Raw genomic sequence first — 24,544 nt, 5'->3', positions numbered from 1 at the left:
CCGTTGTTTTACCCCTACGACGATAGTTGTTGGCATGAACATATCCCTAAAAATTGCAGAGATCTTGCCTCTGGTGATGTTGTCATTGACGTGATAAATGTTCTTCTTTTTCCCGTGTTGTTGCTGGTGAAATTCTTTGCTTTTGCTTTTCATCAGGGATGTTGCTTACATTTTTGTCCTTCTATCGTTGTAGAATATCTTTAATATGATTTTGTCACTCTATTTTATTTATGTGGTGTTGTTTTTTTTCCCCAACTTTGAATTGCAGTCGCCTATGGAAAAATGATAGGATGATATAGATCAGTGTTATGCTCCATTTAATAAGTCATCTTCGCTGTATCAAAAAATATATTTCTTTTTCCTGTGAAGGAATTTGCAACCTATACACAAAGTAATGATCCGTTGAATGATCTGAAAAAAGATGACTACAAGTCCTTGTTCAAATTCGACGTAGTCCAAAAACCAGCTGAACAATTGAGGAAAAAAACAACAAAAGAAAAGCTGCGAAAAAGGACGAGAAATGTAGTGAACAAGGGGATATTATATATTATATATAATGAAAAGAGAGGAAGAAGTACGCGATCCAGCATTATTCTTACCAACAAGATAAAAGAAAAAAAGAGAAATAGATACAAAGACCACTCACGTGCCACTTTCTAGATATTATATATATATATATATTCCTTCAATTTTATGTCTTGAAACGTGCTATCTGAATGTTTTCAACAGCAAGCTTCTTGAAATTACGAGGTTTCTTGTGATAAGAAATTTGCCCCAGTTGTTCCTTTGTATTTGGGCTGATTTTGGTCATGTAAGCTCTGAAGAGGCTCAACCCAAGTATAATGCGCAGGGTTAAAAAAGAAGGGAATTGAGAACCTTGCTTTCTCAGAATTCCATTGCTCTATGTTCTACGCTCTCATACTTCTCATTGCTCCAAACCTGTAAAAATATTCGCCACGGAGTTCGTCAACAAGAAATATAGAGCAAGAAAAATTTGAATTTCTTTTGTTATCTAGATTCATGTTGCATCGATTTCACCTGGATTATGTCGCCGACATTGATGATATAGGCGTTCTGAATAGGCTTAACAAAAATCCATTCTCCATCAGATTTTCGCTTCACTTCGAGCCCGCCAACATCGTCTTGAGCAAGAACAGTCAAGACACCAGCATCTTTGTGTCGTCCTACGCCAAGAGTCAGGTGTGGAACCGGGCAGGGTGGATAGTAGTTGAGTCTTATCCGGCTGGTCTGGTCCTCGAAAAAATCCGTGTAGCCGATCTCTTTTTCAAGCCCAAGCTCAAGGCTATGAGTTCCAGCAACTTGAAAGCTAGTTTTTCCATTTCTTTTGCATGTTCTTCACATGCCTCCCTGGAAAATATAAAATATTCTGTCTATAATATATAGCAATAAGTTAAATGTTTTTGTTCTATCCTTTGTGAAATATCAAGCTATATATTTAAACTTGTCATGAATGAGTTAAAAAACTTAAAATAAATTGTTTTGGTGAGCTAATTGATATAAAAGGCTAACTTTGATATTGAAAGGAATTTTATTCCTTGTATATTTTCTTTTTTATCTTTAATTTTGACTTCTAGCATGAGGATAATCTCGAAATTGATGATATGATCTCTTATAAATTCAATATGTGATAAAGACTATATTTGATATGACTCGTAATATCTTTAAGATATGATATCGTAATATCTTTAAGATATGATATCACAATATCTTTAAGATATTATCCTTGTTTTAAAAAGAGTTTGTTTCCTAATGAAATTGGTTTTTTCTATGTTAAATAGGACTAGGCGAGAAAGAGAGAAAGAAACAAAAGTGTGAGAGAGTGACGATACAGAGCAAAAACTTTCGGAGAGACAGAGATGCATTTGTACGAAGAAAAGGTTTTCTGATTGAAGCCATCTCGTGATTGATAACTTGTTGCTGTGAAGTGCTGCCAACATCCGAAGACAACACCTAATCACCGTGTTGATTAGTGTGTGGAGTTTTGAAGATTTTTTTCACTTCTCAGTTGATGCATCCTATGTATTTTGGTTATACGGTTTGTTAGAGGTTTAGGATGCAATTTGTTACTCTTAATAAGGGAGTTGTTTTATTCTTTCACTAGTATTGGTTTTTGTAAACTTACAAGTTTTTCTAGTGAATTATTTTGCCCTGAGGCACCGCACAAGTATAATTTACATCTCGTATCTCGTATTATTATCATTATTCCAGCTACGTGTAGGTGTGTTAAAATCATAATTTCCGCTGCATGTTGTCGTGGGTGTTACAACACCTACGCACAACACCTACATTCTGATACACACAACACTCACTCTCAACTCACACATACACTGTGGAAACAGAACTTTCAATTGGTATCAGAGCTTCCACTTGACGCTACTAAGTGAGATCCTGTTTTGTTTTGTTTTCAGAGTGAAAAGGAATTATGGAAGGATCAACAAATACTGTTTTTAGGCCTCCCGTGTTGGATGGATCAAACTATGCATTGTGGAAAGTAAAGATGAGGGTTTTTATTAAATCCATTGAAGAAAGAGCTTGGCAACGTGTACTTGATGGTTGGAGTCCACCAAAACTCGAGGATGCTGATGGAGACACACGGCTCAAACCTGAAAGTACATGGACTGTCGATGAAGTGCAAACTTCAAACTTTAATTCCAAGGCTCTCAATGCTATATTTTCATCTGTTGACACAAGGATGTTTAATTTAATCACCACTTGTGTATGCGCCAAAGATGCTTGGGAGATACTCCAGAAGCACTGTGAAGGATCCGCAAGTGTGCGTAAAACTAGGCTAAGGATGGTGACATCAAAGTTCGAAAGTTTGAGAATGGAGGACAAGGAGTCTATTCTTGAGTATGATAGCCGGTTGAGACAACTTTCTAATGAAGCTCACAGTCTTGGAGATCCCATGTCCAATGAAAGATTGGTGAACAAAGTTTTAAGATCTCTACCTGAGAAATTTAATGTCAAAGTTTGTGCAATTGAAGAATCTAAAGACACTTCAACAATCAACCTGGATGAATTAATGAGTTCCCTCAGAACTTTTGAGATGAATCTTGATTTACAAAAGAAGGATAAAGGGAAGACAATAGCCCTTGAAGTTTCAACTGACTCTTATGATGAAATCCTTCAAATATCTAAAGAAGTGAATGAATCTGATTTAGGTGAAGATTCTATCTCTCTAATACTAAAAAATTCGGTGATTACTTGAAGAAAATGAGAGAGAGAAAGAAAGAAATTGGACAAAAATCTGGGTTTGCCCAATATCACCTTCTGCAAAACTCAAAAGTTTACTCCATGAAGGACAATTCGACCAAAAACTGAATTGCAAATCCAATCCAAATGTCAGGAATTTGGACTCAGTACAATGCAGAGAGTGTTTCTGGATTTGGACACTATGCCATGAGTGTGCCAATCGACTTCGAAGAAACAAAGGCATGGCTGTCACTTTGAGTGATAAAGAGTCTGATGATGATCAAGGATCAAGTGAATCTGAAAATCACACATCGTTATCTTCTGTGATCAAGGAAAAACGCTCAATGCAAATCAATCCTTTGGGTGTTGCCACAGGTGTTGCAATACCTGGCCGCAACACCTCTTCGAATTCAGTATGTCTTAAATCTACAAATCCTTGCGGAGGCAAGTCAGTCTGAAACTCAAGAGGTAGATGATGATGAAGTCACTCTAGAAAGTGTGCAGACGATGTACGAAGAATTATATGAAGACTGGATCAAAAGAACTAAAGGAAATGCAATTCTCTCCAAAGAGAATGCTGAGTTAAAGTCACAAATTTCACGACTTGAAGTAATCTTAAGCAAGAAAGATTTGGAATTATGCAAAGTCAAAGAGAAACTTGGAGAAGCAACTCAGATTCTTGCCAAGATGAATTCAAGTTCATCCAAACTTGATTCACTTTTGATGATTGGACAAAATGACAAAGCTGGACTTGGTTATCCGAACAGTCAGTTCGAAATTGGAGAAATCTTCCAATACTGAGAGAAAACCAACTGTTTTTGTCAAAGGAAGTGTTGAAACCTCAAATGCTACACAACTGAAAAGGTGCTCCATCTAAAAGGCAAATATCTACAAGAAGTCCAAATCCAGAAAACGCCACTTTAATCTGCCACTATTGTTTTTAGACCTGGTCATATCAACCCTACTGCTTATAAACTGAGAGATGATTACAAGAGATGAGAATCAGAACAGGTGTTGCCACAGGTGTTGTATAACACCCGACGCAACACTGCCAACAGAAAACCGACGGTAAAAAGGGTTTGGGTACCAAAGGCTAAGATTCAATGTTCCGTTATTTATACTTCATTAAAGACTAACATTACAGGAATATGGTACTTTGGACAGGGGCTGTTCGCAGCCACATGACAGGTTCCAAAGACCATTTGATTGACTATGTTGAACTGAGGAGTGGTCATTGTGACATATGGTGGTGGTGCTAAAGGAAGAATTGCTGGCAAAGGAACCTTGAATGTTGATGGACTGCCTAATCTACACAATGTGCTTTATGTCGAAGGGCTTAACTCAAACTTAATAAGCATAAGTCAACTTTGTGATGACGGTTTGCATGTTAAGTTTGATAAAGACAATTGTGAAGTGTTTGATAATTCTAATACTCGTATTTTGACAGGTACAAGGTCTGCTGATAATTGCTATCAACTTGGAGAAGACTTAGTATGCAATCATTCAAAGGTGAGTGAATTAAACTTGTGGCATCAAAATTGGGACATGCAAACTTCAAGACATTAAAGAATCTTGGTAAGTACGATGCTGTGAGAGGTATGCCTAATTTATTCTCTGGAATTCCGTATGTTTGTGGTGGCATGTCAAAAGGGTAAGCAAACACGTGTTCCCCATCAAGTGTTGCAATACTTTGGGACAACACGGTGTCTTGAACTCTTGCACATGGATCTTATGGGTCCAATGGAAGTGGAAAGTCTTGGAGGTAAGAAGTATTCATGCGTTTGTGTGGATGATTTCTCTCGCTTTACTTGGGTAAGATTTCTTAGAGAAAATCCGATATATTTGATGTTTTCAAGAAATTACTTGCTAAAATTACTAATCTACATAATCTGAGGGTTGGTAAGATAAGGACTGACCATGGTAAAGATTTGAAAACTCACACTTTATATCATTTTGTGAAAAGAGAGGGATAACTCATGAATTTTCGGCCCCTAAGACTCCTCAACAAAATGGAATAGCCGAAAGGAAGAATAGGACACTGCAAGAAATGCTAGGGTCATGTAAGTTCAAAGAATATTTCAAAGAGATTTTGGGCCGAGGCCTTGAACACAGCATGTCATATTTCAAATCGTGTGTACTTAAGGAGTGGTTCTACTATGACATCCTATGAAATCATCATGGGAAAGAGGCCGAACCTTAAGTATTTCATGTCTTTGGGTGTGTATGTTATGTTTTGAATGACCGAGACCATCTTGCAAAGTTTGACTCTAAAAGTGACAAATGTTTATTCGTTGGTTATTCATCTAATAGTCGTGCCTATCGCGTGTATAATCTGAGAACAAGAACGACTATGGAGTCTATTAAACGTTGTTTTTCATGATCTTGCAGATCTAACGGGAAAAACAATCGAGGATGATATTGATGGGCTGCTGAACGAAAGTGAGACACTGCCTAACACAGATGTTGCACCCCGGTGTTGTAACACCGGAGACAACACCTGCACTGGCAGAATCAAATGATGAACTAGGAAAGTATAGTGAGAATGATGACAGTGTAACCAATGAAGAGATTGATATTCCCAGCAAGGTTCAGAAAAATCATCCATCATCTCAGATCATTGGAGAAACATTTGGAGGAATGCAAACGAGAAGAAAGGAGAAGGTAGACTATCGCAAAATGATGGGACTAGTATGCATGACTTCCGTATACTCTCAAGTAAGTCACTCTTGTTTTGTTTCACTCATGGAACCCAAAAAATATAAATGAAGCCTTAAAAGATGAATTTTGGGTTGATGCAATGCATGAGGAACTTGAACAATTTGTTTAGGAATGATGTGTGGGGATTTGGTTCCCAGACCCGATAATGTGAATGTTATTGGAACCAAATGGATCTTTAAAAACAAAACTGATGAATCTGGAATTGTTGTGAGAAATAAAGCTAGGCTAGTGGCTCAAGGGTATACTCAAATTGAAGGAATTGATTTTGATGAAACGTTTGCCCCTGTTGCCCGGATTGAATCGGTTAGACTTTTACTTGCTATTGCATGTCACATGGACATAAAATTATATCAAATGGATGTGAAAAGTGCCTTTTTGAATGGCATCTTGAAAGAAGAAGCTTATGTAAGCCAACCTAAAGGATTTGAAGATCCACACCACCCGAACCATGTCTACAAGTTGAAGAAAGCACTCTATGGACTTAAACAAGCTCCAAGAGCATGGTATGGAAGGCTTACTGAATATCTGCTTGACTTAGGCTTCAAAAGAGGTGAGGTTGATAAACCCTTTTTATTCGAAAATCGAAGCATGATATTCTTGTGTGTCAAATTTATGTGGATGACATCATTTTTTGTGCTTCTTCTCAAAAGCATGTTGATGAATTTGTTAAATGCATGTCTACCACATTTGAAATGAGCATGGTAGGAGAATTAAGTTTCTTTCTTGGATTGCAAATTAAACAAATGCATGATGGTATCTTTCTATGTCAATCCAAGTATGCCAAGAATTTGGTGAAGAAATTTTCTACCGAGAACACTAAACACATGAAAACACCAATGGGTTCGACTGAAAAATTGTCCAAAGACGATGTTGCTGCAGGTGTTGACAACACCCAGTATCGCAGCATCATAGGCAGTCTTCTTTACTTAAGTGCAAGTCGTCCCGACATCATGTTTAGTGTTTGTTTGTGTGCTAGGTACCAGGCTGATCCTAAAGTCACTCATCTAAAGGCTGTCAAAAGAATTTTGCGATATATATCTGGAACAGTTGACTTAGGTTTATGGTACACCAAAGAAACAAACACCAATTTAGTGGGCTTTAGTGATGCTGACTGGGCTGGAAACTTAGATGATAGGAAAAGTACCACGGGTGGGTGTTTTTATCTTGGTAACAATTTGGTGTCATGGTATAGTAAAAAGCAAAATTGTGTATCTCTGTCCACTGCTGAATCTGAATATGTTGCAGCTGCTAGCTGTTGTTCACAACTTTTGTGGATGAATCAAATGATTAAAGACTATGGTTTCAACAGTGACACCTTAATTGTATACTGTGACAATTCAAGTGCAATTGATATTTCAAAAAATCCAGTACAACACTCTCGAACGAAACACATAGACATTAGACATCATTTTATTCGAGATTTGGTTGATAAGGGTACAATTCTAATGGAATTTGTTGGAACTGAGAACCAACTGCTGATATCTTTACAAAACCATTGGATTTTGAGAGATTTTCCAATCTTAGGAAGTCTCTCAGCTTGTGTACACAATGATCACTCAGGGATGTTGTCCTCGGTGTTACAACACCTGTGGACAACACCCAGCATGCATGTGCATTTTATTTTTAGGATGGTAGACATATTGCATACATCCTGCTTTGTGTGAAGCCTGTACAAGTGTAGGATACTGAATGGCGTGCTCTCAGTTGTGAATCAAACTTTCCATCAATATTCTCCAAAGAATGGTGTGTGCTCAATCTAAGTCATAAAGCTGTTGAGGATGATCGTGTACCACATGATCTTGTCCAATGTAGATAATGACTTAGAAAATTCTTGAGCAATATGGTGAAAAATAGAAAGAGAATAAAATAGAACAAAAAAAAAATGTTTAGAAGAAAATGGAAAAAGCTACCTAGAGGAGTCCAATGAAGACCGTTCTTCTAGTGTGGGAGCTACCACTTCTAAGTCAAAATACAGATGGAAAAAGATACCTAGAGGAGTCCTATGAAGACCGTTCTTCTAGAGTGGGAGCTACCATGTCTGAATTAAAAATGTTCAAGAAAGTTTGAGTCCAACTTGTAAATGTTGCCAAGAGGTGTTGCCAACACCTAAGTACAGACTGATCACAGTTTGATCACATGCGTGTGCATTTCATTTTTGATCATACTTTAGGCATAAATTTAAGTCATTCATACTGTTGTTTTGTGAATTCATCATGTCCAGTGGGCTACCAGTTTTTGATTCATGAAATTCGAAGAACACCCTAACCAACGTAATTTTGAAATATCTTGATTGCTAATTGTTTGTGGGGTTAATTTGATCTATTGCTGACTGGTTACTTGAAATAATAAGTACACTGGTTCAGAATGTTACCGTTGGAGAGGTGTGCTTAAATATTTAGGGATAAATAAGGAACAACTTTACGGCTTACTATTTTTCCTCATATTCTAAAATCTCTCCTACCCTAACTATTTGTTTTCTTTTTCGCGCAAAAGTATCTGTGTTCTTCGTAAATTTCTGTCTTCTTGGAACTTCCCTACTTTGCTATTCTCTATTTCGCAGATGGCTGGCTTTGATCCTCAATACATTAGGAGTGAAATGGCTGCGAGCATGGGCGACAAATCACCTGAGACAACACCCACAGCCGGCACCGATGTTGTGGGCATGGAAATTGTGGGTGTACCAGAAGAACCAATCCCGCTGGAAATGATCGCTCCTGGTGAACCTGGGAACGAAATCACTGTCGAGAATCCCCCAAATTTTGAGGCCGTGAATAGAGCCTTTCCCCCTGCTCCTATGCGCCGTAAGTCAAAGAGACAAGCAGGGTTCGATCCTGACTTTGTCCCTACCAAGAAACCAAGGGCATCCACCATCCCATTTATTCTGGACCCTGATTTCTCATCTGGAGACGACTCCAATGATGATGATTTTGAGTTGGTGGCTCGCCCCAAACCAACTGTTGCTGCTAAGGATTCTGGTTCTACTCTGGTAGTCAAAAGCCAAACCCATTCACGGATTCTCATGAAGCTGGAGAAGAACAATCTCCTGGTGAACCTGAAGATGATGAACAATCTTTGGCAGAGTTTCCTTGCTCAGCTCAAAGAAGATAAGGCCGCCCGAAAACAAATGGCTAAGGAGAATGAACCTGACTCAGAAATGATGAAGGAATTCGAGCAAAACCGGCCTGGTGCCTCTGATGACTCCTCCTCATCGTCTGTATCTGACTTTGAATCTGAGGAACAAGGTGATGATGCATCTGAGGACATTGACTCTGAATCTAGCGAGTCTTCTGAAGATGATGCTACTGATGTTGCTGCCGGTGTTGAGGTGGATGTTGACAACACCGAGCACAACATTGACTCTGCTGACTATGATGTGAGTAAGTCTTTTTCCCCCCAAATTTTATTCTGAGGATGCCTTGGCATTATGGCCGCTGTTTGTTCAGAGAGAGTTGGTTGAGGAGAAAAATATTGATGTCACTGCCTATGGGAAATACAACCTGGTTGAGTTTCTCAAAAACAGAAAGTTGCTATCCACAGTCACCACTGTTATGCCCTACTGTCGCCGTGTGGTGTTAGAATTCTACTGTAATCTTCTGCGCAGTGTTGGACATGAGGAATCGGTGAAGTACGGGAGAGTGTTTGTTCGGGATCATATATACAAGTTCTTCCCGTCGGTGATCAATGAATTCTACAACACTCCGGATCTTGACGAAGCTGACGAGGATCTTGACATACATGCTGTCACCTCTGTGCTCACTGGAGGTGTGATCCAAGTATTCCCCGACTATCCCAAGAAGCTGAGCGCTGCTAATCTCACGTCCTTCTACTCTGTCCTACATAAGACCTCCATTTGGAATTGGACCCCGTCAACAAATTCCACCACTGTGACCAGATCTCAAGCCCTGGTTTTGTTTAATATTGGCACTGGAAGGGCCTTTAATTTTGGGAGGTTGGTGTTCAGGACAGCATTACAATATGCTGAAGGGGACTTCAAGAAGACTAAGCTACCATATCCCTCACTGATCTATGGGATCTTGGAGTCTCAAGGGTTCATTAGGGACATTGATGAAGATCTCTGCCTTGTTAGAGACTCCCTGAAGATTTCTCCTGTGTATTTTAAAGGCAACATACAGATTGATCTGCCGTGGGTGACTTCCAGTGTTGCTCCGGATGTTGGCAACACTGATGATACAACATCTGAACATGTGCCTGAGACAGCTGAACAGCCACCTACAGATGTTCCTCCTACTGGTTATGTCCCCACTGTCTATCTCCTACATTCAAGCTCAGATTGCCTATGGTCGACAACAGATTGAAAATGCCAAGAAAACCATTGAACATTATGAAAATCAAGTGGCTGACTATGAGCTTCTGCTGGGTGAAAGTGCCCATTCTGACAAAAAGGGGGAGTAGATACAGATATAGCTGGAACCAGTGGAGCAAAAATGGCTGATGATGATGGCAGTAATGAAGGATAATGAGATTTTGAGTTTTTTTTCTCTCTTGATGATTTTAGTATTTTAGTTGTCCTTTTATTCTCTCTGATCTTTGTCCCTCCTGATTAATGAACTATTTCGGTGTTATGATCTGAATGTTGCAACATCTAACATACAACACCTGTGTGAACTGTATTTTTCATCAGGGGAAGGCTTAACGGTAGAATTCAGGGGGAGTCAACTAAAATTGGTTGAGTCACTGATTTGCTAACTCAGGGGGAGCTGAGACGTACAACCATTTTTGAGTTGTTTTGTCCAGAAAGGCAAAAAGGGAGAGATTGAAAGGAATTTTATTCCTTGATATATTTTCCTTTTTTATCTTTAATATTTTGTCTTTCTAGACATGAGGATAATCTCGAAATTGATGATATGATCTCTTATAAATTCAATATGTGATATAAGACTATATTTTGATATGACTCGTAATATCTTTAAGATATGATATCATAATATCTTTAAGATATGATATCACAATATCTTTAAGATATTATCCTTGTTTTAAAAAGAGTTTGTTTCCTAATGAAATTGGTTTTTTCTATGTTAAATAGGACTCAAAGAAGAAGAAACAAAAGCGTGAGAGAGTGACGATACAGAGCAAAAACTTTCGGAGAGACAGAGATGCATTTGTACGAAGAAAAGGTTTTCTGATTGAAGCCATCTCGTGATTGATAACTTGTTGCCGTGAAGTGCTGCCAACATCCGAAGACAACACCTAATCACCGTGTTGATTAGTGTGTGGAGTTTTGAAGATTTTTTTCACTTCTCAGTTGATGCATCCTATGTATTTTGGTTATACGGTTTGTTAGAGGTTTAGGATGCAATTTGTTACTCGCCTTAATAAGGGAGTTGTTTTATTCTTTCACTAGTATTGGTTTTTGTAAACTTACAAGTTTTTCTAGTGAATTATTTTGCCCTGAGGCACCGCACAAGTATTTTATACTTGTGCATAATTTACATCTCGTATCTCGTATTATTATCATTATTCCAGCTACGTGTAGGTGTGTTAAAATCATAATTTCCGCTGCATGTTGTCGTGGGTGTTACAACACCTACGCATAACACCTACATTCTGATACACACAACACTCACTCTCAACTCACACATACACCGTGGAAACAGAACTTTCAGATATAATTTTTCCAAGGTATATATCGCCAAAAAAAGTCGTCGTCGATATTATTATTATTATTATACGACGATGATGTTTTCGTAATATTTGTCTATGTTTATATGAATTTGTGTCACGTAAAAAGTTAAAATTTAATTTATGAAGACCAAATTTAACTGAATATAGTACTAAATCCGAAATATATCAATTCACAGAACTACAACAACTATAATCTAGCTCTCTATCTTTCTCTTTTGAGATCTGGTATTTCCCAAATTACAGATCCAATGGTCATTATCGGTCGAATTCAATGTGTTTTCAAGTTTTAGCTGAATAAATTTACTTGATATCTTTTTTCTTCACATATAATATTTACTTTTGTTAATGTTAACATAGCCACTAACCTCAACTCCGGAGGATCTTCAGGCCACTGATTGATCAACTCTATGAGCCTCCTGTCATCAGGTTCATGAGAAACCGGAATAGTCGTCGGAATCTGCACCGTGATATCCATTACTTCTTTCCAATCTCTTACATTCTTGGTGTGCTCGGTATCGTAGTATCCAAAAGGGTTCACCTCATCTCTGCTCACTTTTCTCTTCTCCTCCCTCGGCAGGGCGAAAAAACTTCCTCGACGCTGACTCAATCTTTTCGCGGCATTTCAAAGGCACCCCATGGTTGATCACTTGGAAAAATCCCCACTTCTCACATGCATCGCCTATTTCTGATGCCAAACTGGCTAAATCATTGGCGTCGGACGAAGATTTTAGCGGAGAGAGATCGATCAGTGGGATGTTTTCGGGCTCGATGGTGCGTGGTTTAGGCCTGTGTTCCAGGGATTGGATGAAATCAGGATCAACTTCTCCCATGGATCAAAGTCCTGGAAATGGCTTGTGTATTATATCAAGAGTTTGTTGTTTCAATTTGCTGATTTAGTGTATATATAATGCAACATTTTGTTTTTTCTAACCAAAAGTTTGTGATTTCCCATACCCACGTTATTCCATACGCAACTTTTTTGGTTCCGCCATCGTGTTTCTCACCTCAAGTATTAAATAAAAATTTAAAATTTATATATAATAACTTATCGAAAATTACAAAAATAATTATGTCACGAATGACATAAATTATTTTTGTAATTAATTTATAATCAAATTCTTAATCATTCGAGTTGTCTTTTTATATGTTCAATGGTAAAGTATCTTTTCTTACTATCGGACATGTATGCTATGACAAAAAAAAATGCCATTGCACGATAATTAACTGGATTTATTTGTTCATTTGCAAAAACTTGTGTGAGACGGTCTACGGGTCGTATTTTGTGAAATAGATCTCTTATTTGGGTCGTATATGAAAAAATATTATTTTTTATGCTAAGAATATTACTTTTTATTGTGAATATCGGTATGGTTGACCCGTCTCACAGAAAAAGATTCGTGAGACTGTCTCATAAGATTTGAGGATCACGTTTAATTTTGGTTCATTTATATTTCAGTAGCAATTGTTTTTCAATTTTTCATGATTATTGATTGTTTGTTTGATTACTAGATTGATCAACTAGTTTTTATTTGTATAATCTACTTCTGAATTAGATATCAATAATTGTTTGACCCGTTTACTTTGTAAAACAACTGCAATTAATAATTTTTTTTGCTTTTGAATTTGTTAATTTATTAGGGAAAATAATTTACTAGATTAAATGCAATATCTTGTGTTTATATTATTTAGCTTCATTATTCTTACTAGCAAGTTTTTAATGTTACCATTGAATTAGATATTTATCGTCAAGATAGGAATTGAATTTCCAATTGTGAATATTTGAATATAAATTGATATTTTTTGCTTCGATGATCAGTCAATAAATTTCAACAACGAAATCGATCGAAACCAATGTTAATCTTTTTTTAAAATTTATTTAATTAGTTTGATTTCATTGCATGATGATTAGTTCATACTTTAGAATAATTATAAATATTTTCTAAAAAAATTAAAGTATGAATGACAAGAAAAATAAAATTAAAAATATTTTAAAATTCCGAGTTTTTCAGCGATTCATATGGCTTAAAAGTATATCCAAAAATCAACCAATTATGTAAAAGAAGAACTGAATTTTTTTGTAAATTTTCTTCTTTATTTAAAATATTCTGTACACACATTTAAAATTAAATAAAAAATAGTGCGACAGGCTGAAAAGAAATTTTTTTATCGGGCTTTGTTATCTAAGGCCCACTATCAGTATCGGGCTTTCCGTTGAATGCACTAAAACAGGGCCGTTGCATAATAAGCTCACTAACTATACAATTAGACCGCTCGGAATCTTGATTGGAATCAGGGTTTTTTCACGCTACTCCACATTTAACTTCTCAAATTCATTCAGGTTTCGAGGAGGTACGTAAAATTTGACTCTCCCTTTGCATTTTGTTTTCTTTTTCCTCTTCAATTTCTTTCTCTAGTAGATATGTGTGATGAAATGTAGCTGTTTAGTTCCAGGTTAGTAAAAATTCAATTTTTCTGTCACATAGTTCATTTTGATCGCTATTTGTCAATATTTATTCATCATTCTGCTTTGTCTTTTATTTTATCTGGATTTCAAGACTAAAATGTTATGTATTTGTTGTGAATTTGGATTAGTTGTATGTTCTAATGATTTAGAATTTTTTAATCGGCCTTAGGCATGAATATTTAGTTGTGGTGGCCTGGATTTTTCATGCTGGAGTATATTTTGGATACATGGCCGAAATATGCTGAGGCTGGGTTAATTATGTTCGTTTGGTTGCTGATTTTATTTTTATTCGTACGCTTTCACTAGTCCAGAGAAGGGCCACCAATTAAGCAACCGACGGTTAGTAAAGGCTTCAGGCTTAGGATGTGAGGATGCGAGGATTTTTTTTTGTATATTATGTTTCATTCAATGAATAAAACACGGGTCATCTTAGTTAAATGCCCCAGTGTCAGTAATTTTAATTTGAGCATGATACCTCGAGTAATTGATTAGATTACAATGTGCTAGAGACTAGAGTTTGAGTTTACCGCTGGCTTTTTTTTGTTTAGCGTGTTTCGTAATCTCCGTATTATTTAATAAATATATTTTTTAGGTTAAGGTTAAAGGTTTTATATGTTAGGTGCTTTATGTATGTATACTTCTTGAAGTCACTGTATCTGGAATTTGGGCTAAATTTTGATACTCGGCGTGATAACTGTGTGAAACCAGTCTCTTTGTGCTTCCTATATTGCAGATGGCTAGATGGGATGAGATTCTCTCCCTTCCTGTACAGAACCCTCCAACCTTGGAGTTCTCTTCGGATGATGTTGTGTGGTCCAAGGTGGAAGGTTGGCGTGATAATATAGATAGACTTGCTCTGATCCCTTTCTCCAGAGTGGATGATTTTGTTAGGGGAGAATCAAACAATAAAGAGTGCCCAACAAGATTCCATGTCGAAGCAAGAAGGCGGCGAACTCCGCAGATGTCTTACAAGCCTAAAGTTGATGGAATTCTTGAGTATATTTTGTATGTTCGGATCAGTTTCCTTGTTAGTGTAACTGCGCCTCAATCTTTTTTTTGTATCCTTTTGAGCACCCCTGTAAATTGATCATATCAACATTCTAGGTACTGGTGCTCCTTTGGTCCAGATGATCATAGAAAAGGTGGTATTGTACGGCCTAGTAGGACCACTTATGTTTCAAAGAACAAATCAGCTGGTCGGCCAAATACGAAGAGGGGTTGCACATGCCATTTTATTGTGAAACGCTTAATTGCAGAGCCTTCAGTGGCACTTATTATATACAATCAAGATAAGCATGTGGATAAAAAAGGATCGCCATGCCATGGTCCACAGGATAAAAAAGCTGTTGGGACTCGTGCTATGTATGCTCCATACATATCAGATGAACTTCGCCTCCGTGTCTTGTCCCTTCTTCATGTTGGGGTCTCGGTAGAAACCATAATGCAGAGACACAATGAATCAGTTGAGAAACAAGGAGGTCCTTGTAATAGAGATGACCTTTTGACCCATCGCTATGTTCGCCGACAAGAGAGGAGTATCCGGAGATCCACTTATGAACTTGACGAAGACGACACTGTCAGCACTAGCATGTGGGTTGAGAGCCACCAAAGTAATGTTTTCTTTTATCAAGATTTCTCTGATTCAGATCCTTTGGTCCTGGGGATTCAAACAGAGTGGCAATTGCAACAAATGATTCATTTTGGAAGTTGCCGCCTATTGGCTTCACATTCAAATTTTGGTTGGAATAAGCTGAAGGTCTGTTATGTGTATCATTTTCACTTGAGCGGTCCTCTTGTCTTGCACACTGAATTTAGTATGCCTTAATTTGTTTTGTAATCCAAATTTGTCCAGTATCCTATTCAAAGTCTTGTGGTGTTCAACTCAGACAACAAGGCTATACCAGTTGCTTGGATTATTGCTCCTAGATTTTCAAGCAGTGATACATATAGATGGATGCGGGCCCTATGCAATCGAGTTCATGCAAAAGATCCCACGTGGAAGTTGGCTGGGTTCATTGTGGATGATCCTTTGGCTGATACCGTAGCTATCAGGTTTGTCTTGTTTGCATTCACGTTTTAAGTCAGTTTTCGCTGTTGCTACAACAGCGATCTTTATTGATTCAAATTTCAAACTGTGCATTGTATTGCTTATGGTATCTACACGTTCGTAGTCTGTAGAGTACATCAGACCTCAGAAGATTCAAAACATGATCTGACCAGATGATTCCAACTTCATAGTAATTGTGAAATATGGAGTTTACTTGAGAAACTGAATATTTGTTGAACAATAGTTATTATCTCACAGTTACTCCATATTGAACACTTTTGTCTTGCCTGCATAAATCAATTAATGATTGAGTATTATTTCCAACCAATGTTCGAATTTTGTTGATTTTTTTCTCGCTTAATTATCGAAATGAATTAGCTAATCTTGGGATAACAAACAAGATAATGGAGGGCTGCAAACGTCTCTTGCATCTTAGTTTGTGTTTCATTAAGGATAAGAGTGGTTGTAGACTGTCTCAGTTTAACCAATCGTGTACCCTTTGTTAGGATTGTATCAATTAAAGATACATTCAATGTTTCTTCTTTCTGTTAATTTGATTCCTTGTGGTTGCTTGATAGTGAGGGATATTCTTTCTGTGTGGCTATAGGGAAGTGTTTCAATGCTCAATATTGATATGCTTTTGGCATGTTCGTCATGCATGGCATAAAAATTTGGTGAAGAGATGCTTAAAGATGGAGATGCGCGCTGAAATAGCAAAAGAGCTTGGACAGGCAGTTAATGAAATCTGCAAAGGGACCAGCACTGCTAATGTTTTCGAAGCTTTCATGGAAGATTTTGTTGATGCCGCAGAGTTTATGGACTATTTCAAGGCAATTTGGTATCCAAGGCTAGGTAATTTGCTTTAATAGAATTGGTGAAATAACACATGATGTCCAAGTCCCGCGCATTTTCAGTAACCAAACAAATGGACTACTGTCTACCCTTTGTTGAAGCGTGCTTTTGGAGGGTTTCCCTTGTTAAATGTGTATTTCTTTTCCAGAATAGAAAATTATCTTTATTTTGCTTGATATGATAGGACTCTTCTGATCAGGTATTTGGGCACGTGCGCTTAAAGCTCTTCCTCTCGCAAGCCAAGAGACCTGTGCAGCAATGGAGTTCTATCACAACCAGTTGAAGCTTAGGTTATTAAATGAGAAAGAACAAAGTGTATACAAACGTGCTGATTGGCTTGTAAATAAGCTTGACACCAAAGTCCATTCTTACTTCTGGCTCGATGAGTATTCAGGGAAGGAGGATTTTGCAAGATATTGGAAGGATGAATGGATGAGTGCTCCAACAGCTTGGAGGAAATCATTAAGTATTCCAGATGCTCACATAGTCATGGAAGGTAAATGTGCTAAAGTTGTTGATGATCAAGATACAGTTCATAGAGTGTTGAACCCTGGTTCAGAGTATGCAATCTGTGATTGTAGTTGGGCAAAAATGGGAAACTTATGCGAGCATATTTTCAAAACAATGAAATTATGTCGTGCCATGGGTTCCACCACTCCATCTATGAGTATGTACAAGTACAGCCAGGCCTTGATTAATATACTTCACTGTCCACCTTTTGATTCTTTGGTTCGTGACCATGCTGTTTCATTAGCAATATCCGTACGGATGCAGCTGAACGCACAAATTCGCCCAGAGAGCAGCCGGGACAAAGGACATACTGTAGATTCATCTCAGATTGAAAATGGTTCAACTGTGAAACCCCAACATACAAGCAGTGAAGCAATGGATTTAGATGATAATCCAAATCATCCGATGATCACTGAAAATGACAATGATACCGGGGCTCAATTTGGGATTTTTGGTGATGAGGTGGCAGTTGATTCATCATCCATGCGTACTTTGGCACCTCAGCTTTCCTCTGGAGATAGAAGCGCATCGTCTGCTCCCTTCTCAATCGTTGAGAATGGAGAACTCCAGGCAGATACTGGCGCAGACACAACCAAGAAACTCTCTTCTACTGATATTGAATTCAAGAGTCCGGGTGGCCAAGAAAATTTTGAGAAAAACCATAATGCAAGTATGGTTGATGTAGAGCCACAACCTCGTAATGACCCTTCACTCATGGTCAATCCTTTAGATTCACATGCAGAACTTCAGATCATTGGATCTAAAGGTGGTAAAGGTGCAGAAATTTTTTCTACTGTAGCGGGTGTTGGAGGTGAGAGAGAAAAAAGCTCCACACTTTTGTCCAAGGCAGTTAATTCAAATACTACTTCCACTGAAAGATCAGCTGATATCAGTGAAAATGGAGTTGTAGACTTGCCTGGTACCAAGCTGGCATCATCGGAGGTCTAGATTCATCAGAATATATGATGAATTATGACTCAATGAGTCTGACGGGTTGAACACCTCATCAAATAATTGTACCTGTTGCATCAGGTGTCAGAACCAGTTTGTTATTTGAATGCAGGACATAAGCACCAACTTAGACGAAACTTCTCCTTTTAGACATGAAGTGTAATGCTAATGTCCATGTCTAAAGAAGTAACTCATAGCAACAAGGTTGGACGTGTCCCTGGAATGCAAGAAGATGGATAAAGTTGAATGTATTGCTTTTCATGAGCAAAGCAACCCACATGATAAATTTTTTTTATCTGATATATCTGGTACCATTCTCTGTGGAAGAAGGTGTGGCGGGTAGGAGAGGTATGAAATTAACCGGAAAATCGAGCTTATGGGGCAACGGCTCCATGGGTTGCTAATGCTGCAGCTGGTATGAAGGCCGTTCTAATTTATAAAGGTCAAGAGCTATTTCTGTTGCAGGACTGGTCTACAATGTGAGCATTGCTCCTCGTCTTCTCTCTAGTATTCTTGGGAAAAAAATCCTGAGAACTAACAAAACTCGTGTAATTGACAGGCTAAAGACTTAGTTTTCAAGAGTTATGTTGTACGCATGTTCTTCAAAATAAATTAATATAGATTTGGATACATAAACATCTAATTTAAGGGGGGAAATAAAACCTGAATTGATTATTTTGCAAGAGAAAAAACACAGAGAAATTTATTGTTGGGATACAATGTTGTATCAGAATTTTTTCATGTTCGAAAATAAAGTTATTATTAATTATCCTTGCTACTTCCCTAAAGACAGACGCTAAAAAACTCACGGTATATTTAATGTGTTGGTTAAATATTCCCCTTCTTTAAAAATTATAATTAGATAGATTACCAAAGGAAATATGAAAACTTATCGTAAATTTCTCCATTCCTCTGTCCAAAAGCGTAAAGCAGTCTCTTTGAACCGTACTTTGTTGGCCAGGTACGTACGTCCCACTTTAAAAGGAAGAAAATTCGATTATTTTGCAAACTAATATGTTAAAAATATTATTTATTTTATGCATGTTTTTATTCCTTTCGGGTAAATATTTGTTTATTTGGTGGTTTTATTTTATCATTTTATGTGGATTGTTGATTTTGAAAAAAAGAAAAGAAAAAATATCATTCTTCCGTATATATTTAGTACAAATTTCAAACTCTGTGTTGACTGTTTAAATTATTTATTGTAAGATTTATGATAATAAAAATTCATGTTAATAAATTTTAAACATCATAAAAGTTAAAAAGAAATATGTAATATGACTAGAGTTAAAGAAGTAAATGATATGTTCATATTAAATCGTGTCGCTCACGTTATATCCAATAGTCTAATTTATATTTGGTTATTTGAAGTCTATATATTTTTATGATAAGTCACGTGTCACGTATCTATATTAGTTTTCTATAATTGGATTTAGTATTAAGATACTACCTTATGGTAGTGAAGTGAAGTGACATTTGGGTTGCAAGGGAAATATGTTTGTGCTCCGATGTTTATCAGTTATCACGGTTGTGGGCGAATCATGAATTTCGTTTTCTGGAAATAGATGAAAATGGGGATTTTGGAAATTAACTAGATTCTCATTGTCCATTCCGGGCTTGTGCAAGATTTCATCTTACATGGAATATCTTAACTTTAGGATTCAATCGTGTAGTATGCACACTCTCGTGTACTCAAAACGAGAAGGATGGATGGGACAAGATAACAACATAGGAACAATGCAAGTTTTTGACCTTTTGTTTTTGTTTTTTTTACCTAGAGTATATCATTTTCAAAATATTTCAAGTCAATGAATTAATGCAAAAAAATTTAGCACCAGAAAAGTTAAAAATGGCCAACGTTGGTACCTAAGATTTGAACAACAAAAGAGAAAGAAACTTGGAATTTGCGTCGATGAGAAGTGTTAAAAACTTGGCACTGGTTGCCCTCCATTCATGTATTTATTTTAGATTCCTACGAAATGAACGCAAGAACGGAAGAACCGCGTTTCGGTGGCTGCTGGAAGTTGAGCTCCGCCTCTGCTCTGGCCACCTCGACCGGTAATATGGCAGCCGTTTTTCGTGCTATTCTTGTGTGTCTGACTCCTTCCTGGGCCTGCAGGAATTCAGCCGTTTTCCACAATTCCGGTAAGCGAATGTGTGTGTGGGGTAAGATATTCAGTTAGAAAATCGAGTAGAAATCATGCATGTAGGTGCATTAAGTTTGATTATACTAGGTAATTTATTTATAGGAAAATTTTGAAATTCTCTGCTCTGGTTAGTTGATGTGTATTTGTTGATGGCTTTTTGATCTTGGTGGTCCCTGTGAAAGATTATGCCATTTTGATGAAGGACAAATCCTTGATGAATTGAATTCTTTACAGTGCCGATAGAAAGCATGATGGAGGAAGATAAAAGGCCGAAATTTGTGAACTCAATTGATAATTTGCCTGACTTCCTCTTGGTTGATATCATTCAGAGACTACCTTTGGATTCGGTTTTCGTATCAAAATGTGTTTCCAAGAATTGGCTCTCCCTCATCTCTGATCCTATCTTCGCTCGCTCCTATGCCTCTCGGAAACCATCTATTCCCCGACCGTTGGCCCTATTCTACATCAGTTCCGTTCTAAAACCAGAAAAACCTTGTGAAATAGGCCCTTACTGCCCTTACTTTGGATCTAATTCGATGAACTTCGCTGTCAACATGTTCAAAACTAAGCTACTACAAAGACAGAGAGAAACATTTCCTTTGCAACTGATAGGATCTGATCGCGATTTGCTGTTGTTTTCTGGGTCGAGTAACTCATCTAAAGAGAGTACTTACTGTCTTTGCAACCCATTGACCTTTGAATGGCTCACTCTCCCACAAGTCAAAGGAAATAGAATAACATGTCCAGCAGTTGGCTTCATGGTGGAAGAGGATGGTACTTTTTGGGTTGTGCAGATTATTCCACGCTGGTCTACTCCTTTACTTAGTTTCCTCGTTTTTCATTCAGCAAAGGGTAAATGGTGCATCAAAGAAGTGTTGAATGCTCGTCCCTTTGGATTATTCAGGGCAAAGGCAACTGTGGTTTACCGCGGAATGATAATATGGATGGTGGATGTTGGTTTGCTCGCATTTCATCCGAAAAATGATGGTGGTAGGTGCCGTGTTATTGACTTGCCGAATAACAAAATGGGAAGGCTCGGAGTTTCTTGTGGTAACCTACATTACTATGAGGTGAGTAGCTATGGTCCTTTGGAAACAATCGAGAGTCCCATTTTAAGAGTATGGATGTTGATGGATTTCGATGGTGGAGATTGGACATTAAAGCATAGTATCCTATATGGTGACCTGTGGTCGGGTGATGAATACTTGAATCGATCTCTGGCATCACCAAACACGGAGAAATACTTCCATTTGGTGGCCTTTCATCCTTCGAATTCTGATATGATTTTCTTGAAATGTGATGGGGAATTGATGTCATGTGAGATTTCATCTGCTTATTTGGAGGTTCTTTCTTGTGATCCTTCAAACGCAACGTTTTACAGGTTGGAGTGGGATGTTCTGCCTCTTGTGTTGGGACTTTGGCCGACATCTCTTTCCAAATTTAGGAAGAAATATAATCAGGTATGACTCTCTACAAAAGCCTACAATTAATGAGTTTCTTATCTAGTCTATCACATCGGAAGAAAAGCTCTTGATGTATTTTATGTACAAGATGTTCGGATGAACATATATTCGCCCGAACATCTCGTACAAATACATCAGGGCTCCCGGTGTAGCATATAATCTCCCCATGTATGTTAGCAGAGGACAAGGGCAAACCGACCCTAGTCAGATAAAAAAAAATATATGTACAATATTACGGTTGATTTCATCCTACATGTAGAGGCACTACCCCATGATAGAATCAAGGGCTCAGATTTAGCCACACATACATATGATCCACTAATTTTTTTAAAATCACATATGTGTGTGAATCTTGTTCATCCAAACCATGTGGGGGCATGTAGCATCGAAGCTACCCAATATTACTAAAACTAGACATTGCATGCCCTAAAATCCATGAACTCTCACCACCCCATGAGTTACCTAAGAACATTCCTCTTACAAAGAATGTCCGAGGGCTCATATCTTTTTTTCCATGTGGGATCCTAACTTCCTGTAAACCCAACAAGGCCAAAATACAATTGGAGCAAAATAAACGGGGCAAAAAAAAAAAAAAATCAGTTAATTTAGTTATTTACCGAAATAACCGATTTTGAATGTTGTTTAATTTGTTCCATTTTGACTATACACAACAAATCGATTTGCTCGGAATACTTTCTGTTTTATTCAATTTTGCACGATTTAGTTTGTTGGTAAAATATAACATCGTGTGATATACATTTTTTTAAACAAGATGATCAACGGGAGATCCAAATCCGCTACAATAGGTGAAGCTTTCAAGAATTTAGAGTATTGGTCAGCTGAAAGTTATCAATCAAAAATGTTAAAAAGTCATTCTTTATCTTGGTTTCGGCAGGTTTCTTGGATGAGCACACCCAAGGTGGAGCGAGTAGGCGCTGTACCTTTGAAAAAATTCAAATTTCATGTATAATCTATTATTATTCTATCTACATGAAAACAGACGATGTTTGATGTATGGAAAATACCCATATTATAATATATTTTTATAATATTATGTGATATAGAATTTTAGCTTTTAAAGTTTAAAATTCCAAAAATGCCATTAATTTATATGGAGAGTTTAGTTGTACTAACCCATTAAAAACCTCTATTTTATAATATAGTTTGGTGTTATTTCAAAATCCTATAATCTCTTCATTTCATCATTTCTCTAAAATCTATATATTTTAATTGTGGGCTTGACGTGCAAGTTTGTTTTAACAATCTTAAATATTAAAAAAAATAAAAGAAGCAAATTTAGTATAATAATTAAAATTATAAATATTTTTCATTAGATTATTTTTGCAATTTGATTTTATTTTGATAAATATTTAGCTATGTCTGTAATAATAATAAATAATGTCCGTTTAGTATGAATTAATGTAATATTTGGTCAATTTAACTATGAAAAAATTTAAAATAATAAAATCATTATAGTGATAATAACAAGAACAAGAGCTATTGTTAGTATTCTTATTTTTAATCATTGTTGTTATTATTTATTTTAACTTAGGTTTTTATTATTTTTTGATTAAATATTATTATTATTATTATTATTTATTTATTTATTTTCTGTATAGAAATTTAAAAATAAAAAGAGAAAGAGATTTGTTCTTATTTCATTATTTTTTTCTCCTGAAAAAATAAGCTACCAAATTATCTTTTATTTGATTATTAATTTTGATGGAAAATTAATTTCTAGATAAAATTTTAAATTTTAATAATGAATTCAGGTACACTTGCAATTTAATTAAATTTTTTTTTGCGTTCACGTAGAAAGTGGGTTCAAAGGAAAGCTAAATTAAAAGAAAAATGATTTTACAGGGTATTCTTGGAACTTAACCTACTTTTAAAAATTAAAAAAAATAAATCATTATTATAGTTTTGGAAATCCATTTTAGAAAATTCCTCTTATAATTTTCTAACAACAATTTGAATATTCTACTTTATTGTGTCCAACATAAATTACAATATGAGTTATTTACCAAATTTTTTAATACAATTGTTAATTTTGTTTCATTTTAAGAAAATTTACTTTCATTCTTGTGGCTTAACTAAATTTATTTCAAATAAAATTGTTCTCCCATGTTTCAAAAAATGTCAGTTTACTTGCAAAAACAAATTCAATGTCTCTTTCTCAGTTAAATCTCAATCAAATAGACATCATTCTTATAAAATACTGTGAATGTTCGACATTTTGTTGGTGAAAAAAAAAACGTAGGGAAGCTATATTTGAACTTTTAAGATTACTATTTTTACTACAAGATTTTTCAAGTCTGCAAGAAAGAGCTAGTTGATATACAAATTCTAAGGAGTTCCATGATAACTAGGCAATTTAACAAACTGCAATGCAAATTACTGATGAATGGCGAATTATTGAACTAGGTGCATGTAAATTGCTACATAAGAATGATCCAACTGACTTGCAACTGAAAAAACTGCAACACAAATCTTACAAAGTGATAGTTTGAAAAGATGTTTTTGGATTGTTGATGTG

At 36.6% G+C, this 24,544-nt stretch overlaps 2 protein-coding genes and 1 pseudogene across 4 annotated transcripts; 2 read left to right on the top strand and 1 right to left on the bottom strand.

Annotated features, from left to right (window-relative positions):
- Positions 1-691: 691 nt before the first annotated feature.
- On the bottom strand, positions 692-12,532 carry LOC142519827 (protein LATERAL BRANCHING OXIDOREDUCTASE 1-like; annotated as a pseudogene).
- Positions 12,533-13,834: 1,302 nt separating this feature from the next.
- Positions 13,835-19,093, top strand: LOC142518175 (uncharacterized). Of its 3 annotated transcripts, none has more exons than XM_075620889.1 (6): positions 13,835-13,923; positions 14,772-15,043; positions 15,143-15,794; positions 15,891-16,090; positions 16,693-16,937; positions 17,137-19,092. In XM_075620889.1, exons 2-6 carry the CDS (start codon positions 14,772-14,774, stop codon positions 18,393-18,395), a joined length of 2,628 nt encoding a protein of 875 aa, XP_075477004.1. In that variant the 5' UTR covers positions 13,835-13,923; the 3' UTR covers positions 18,396-19,092. The 3 variants fall into 3 exon arrangements, with proteins under 3 accessions (XP_075477004.1, XP_075477003.1, XP_075477005.1); XM_075620888.1 differs by having other exon boundaries at positions 13,889-14,025; XM_075620890.1 differs by lacking the exon at positions 13,835-13,923 and having other exon boundaries at positions 14,937-15,065; positions 17,137-19,093.
- A 1,304-nt stretch (positions 19,094-20,397) lies between these two features.
- Positions 20,398-22,978, top strand: LOC142519826 (putative F-box protein At3g28280). Its single transcript, XM_075622848.1, has 3 exons — positions 20,398-20,543; positions 20,780-22,005; positions 22,904-22,978. Exons 1-3 carry the CDS (start codon positions 20,462-20,464, stop codon positions 22,976-22,978), a joined length of 1,383 nt encoding a protein of 460 aa, XP_075478963.1. The 5' UTR covers positions 20,398-20,461.
- Positions 22,979-24,544: the final 1,566 nt, after the last annotated feature.

The sequence above is a fragment of the Primulina tabacum genome, chromosome 11 (assembly GCF_025594145.1).
Source record: "Primulina tabacum isolate GXHZ01 chromosome 11, ASM2559414v2, whole genome shotgun sequence".
NCBI classification, from domain to species: Eukaryota; Viridiplantae; Streptophyta; class Magnoliopsida; order Lamiales; family Gesneriaceae; genus Primulina; species Primulina tabacum.
This window is presented reverse-complemented; position numbering and strand designations above follow the sequence as displayed.

What these genes read in the sequence shown, in the direction of transcription:
- LOC142518175 (XM_075620889.1), top strand. Translation starts at nt 14,772, where the DNA reads ATGGCTAGATGGGATGAGATTCTCTCCCTTCCTGTACAGAACCCTCCA. An exon ending in GGAATTCTTGAGTATATTTT is followed by an intron (nt 15,044 to 15,142) that starts GTATGTTCGGAT and finishes TCAACATTCTAG; the next exon opens with GTACTGGTGCTCCTTTGGTC. An exon ending in TTGGTTGGAATAAGCTGAAG is followed by an intron (nt 15,795 to 15,890) that starts GTCTGTTATGTG and finishes AAATTTGTCCAG; the next exon opens with TATCCTATTCAAAGTCTTGT.
- LOC142519826 (XM_075622848.1), top strand. Translation starts at nt 20,462, where the DNA reads ATGGCAGCCGTTTTTCGTGCTATTCTTGTGTGTCTGACTCCTTCCTGG. An exon ending in AGCCGTTTTCCACAATTCCG is followed by an intron (nt 20,544 to 20,779) that starts GTAAGCGAATGT and finishes AATTCTTTACAG; the next exon opens with TGCCGATAGAAAGCATGATG. An exon ending in TTAGGAAGAAATATAATCAG is followed by an intron (nt 22,006 to 22,903) that starts GTATGACTCTCT and finishes TGGTTTCGGCAG; the next exon opens with GTTTCTTGGATGAGCACACC.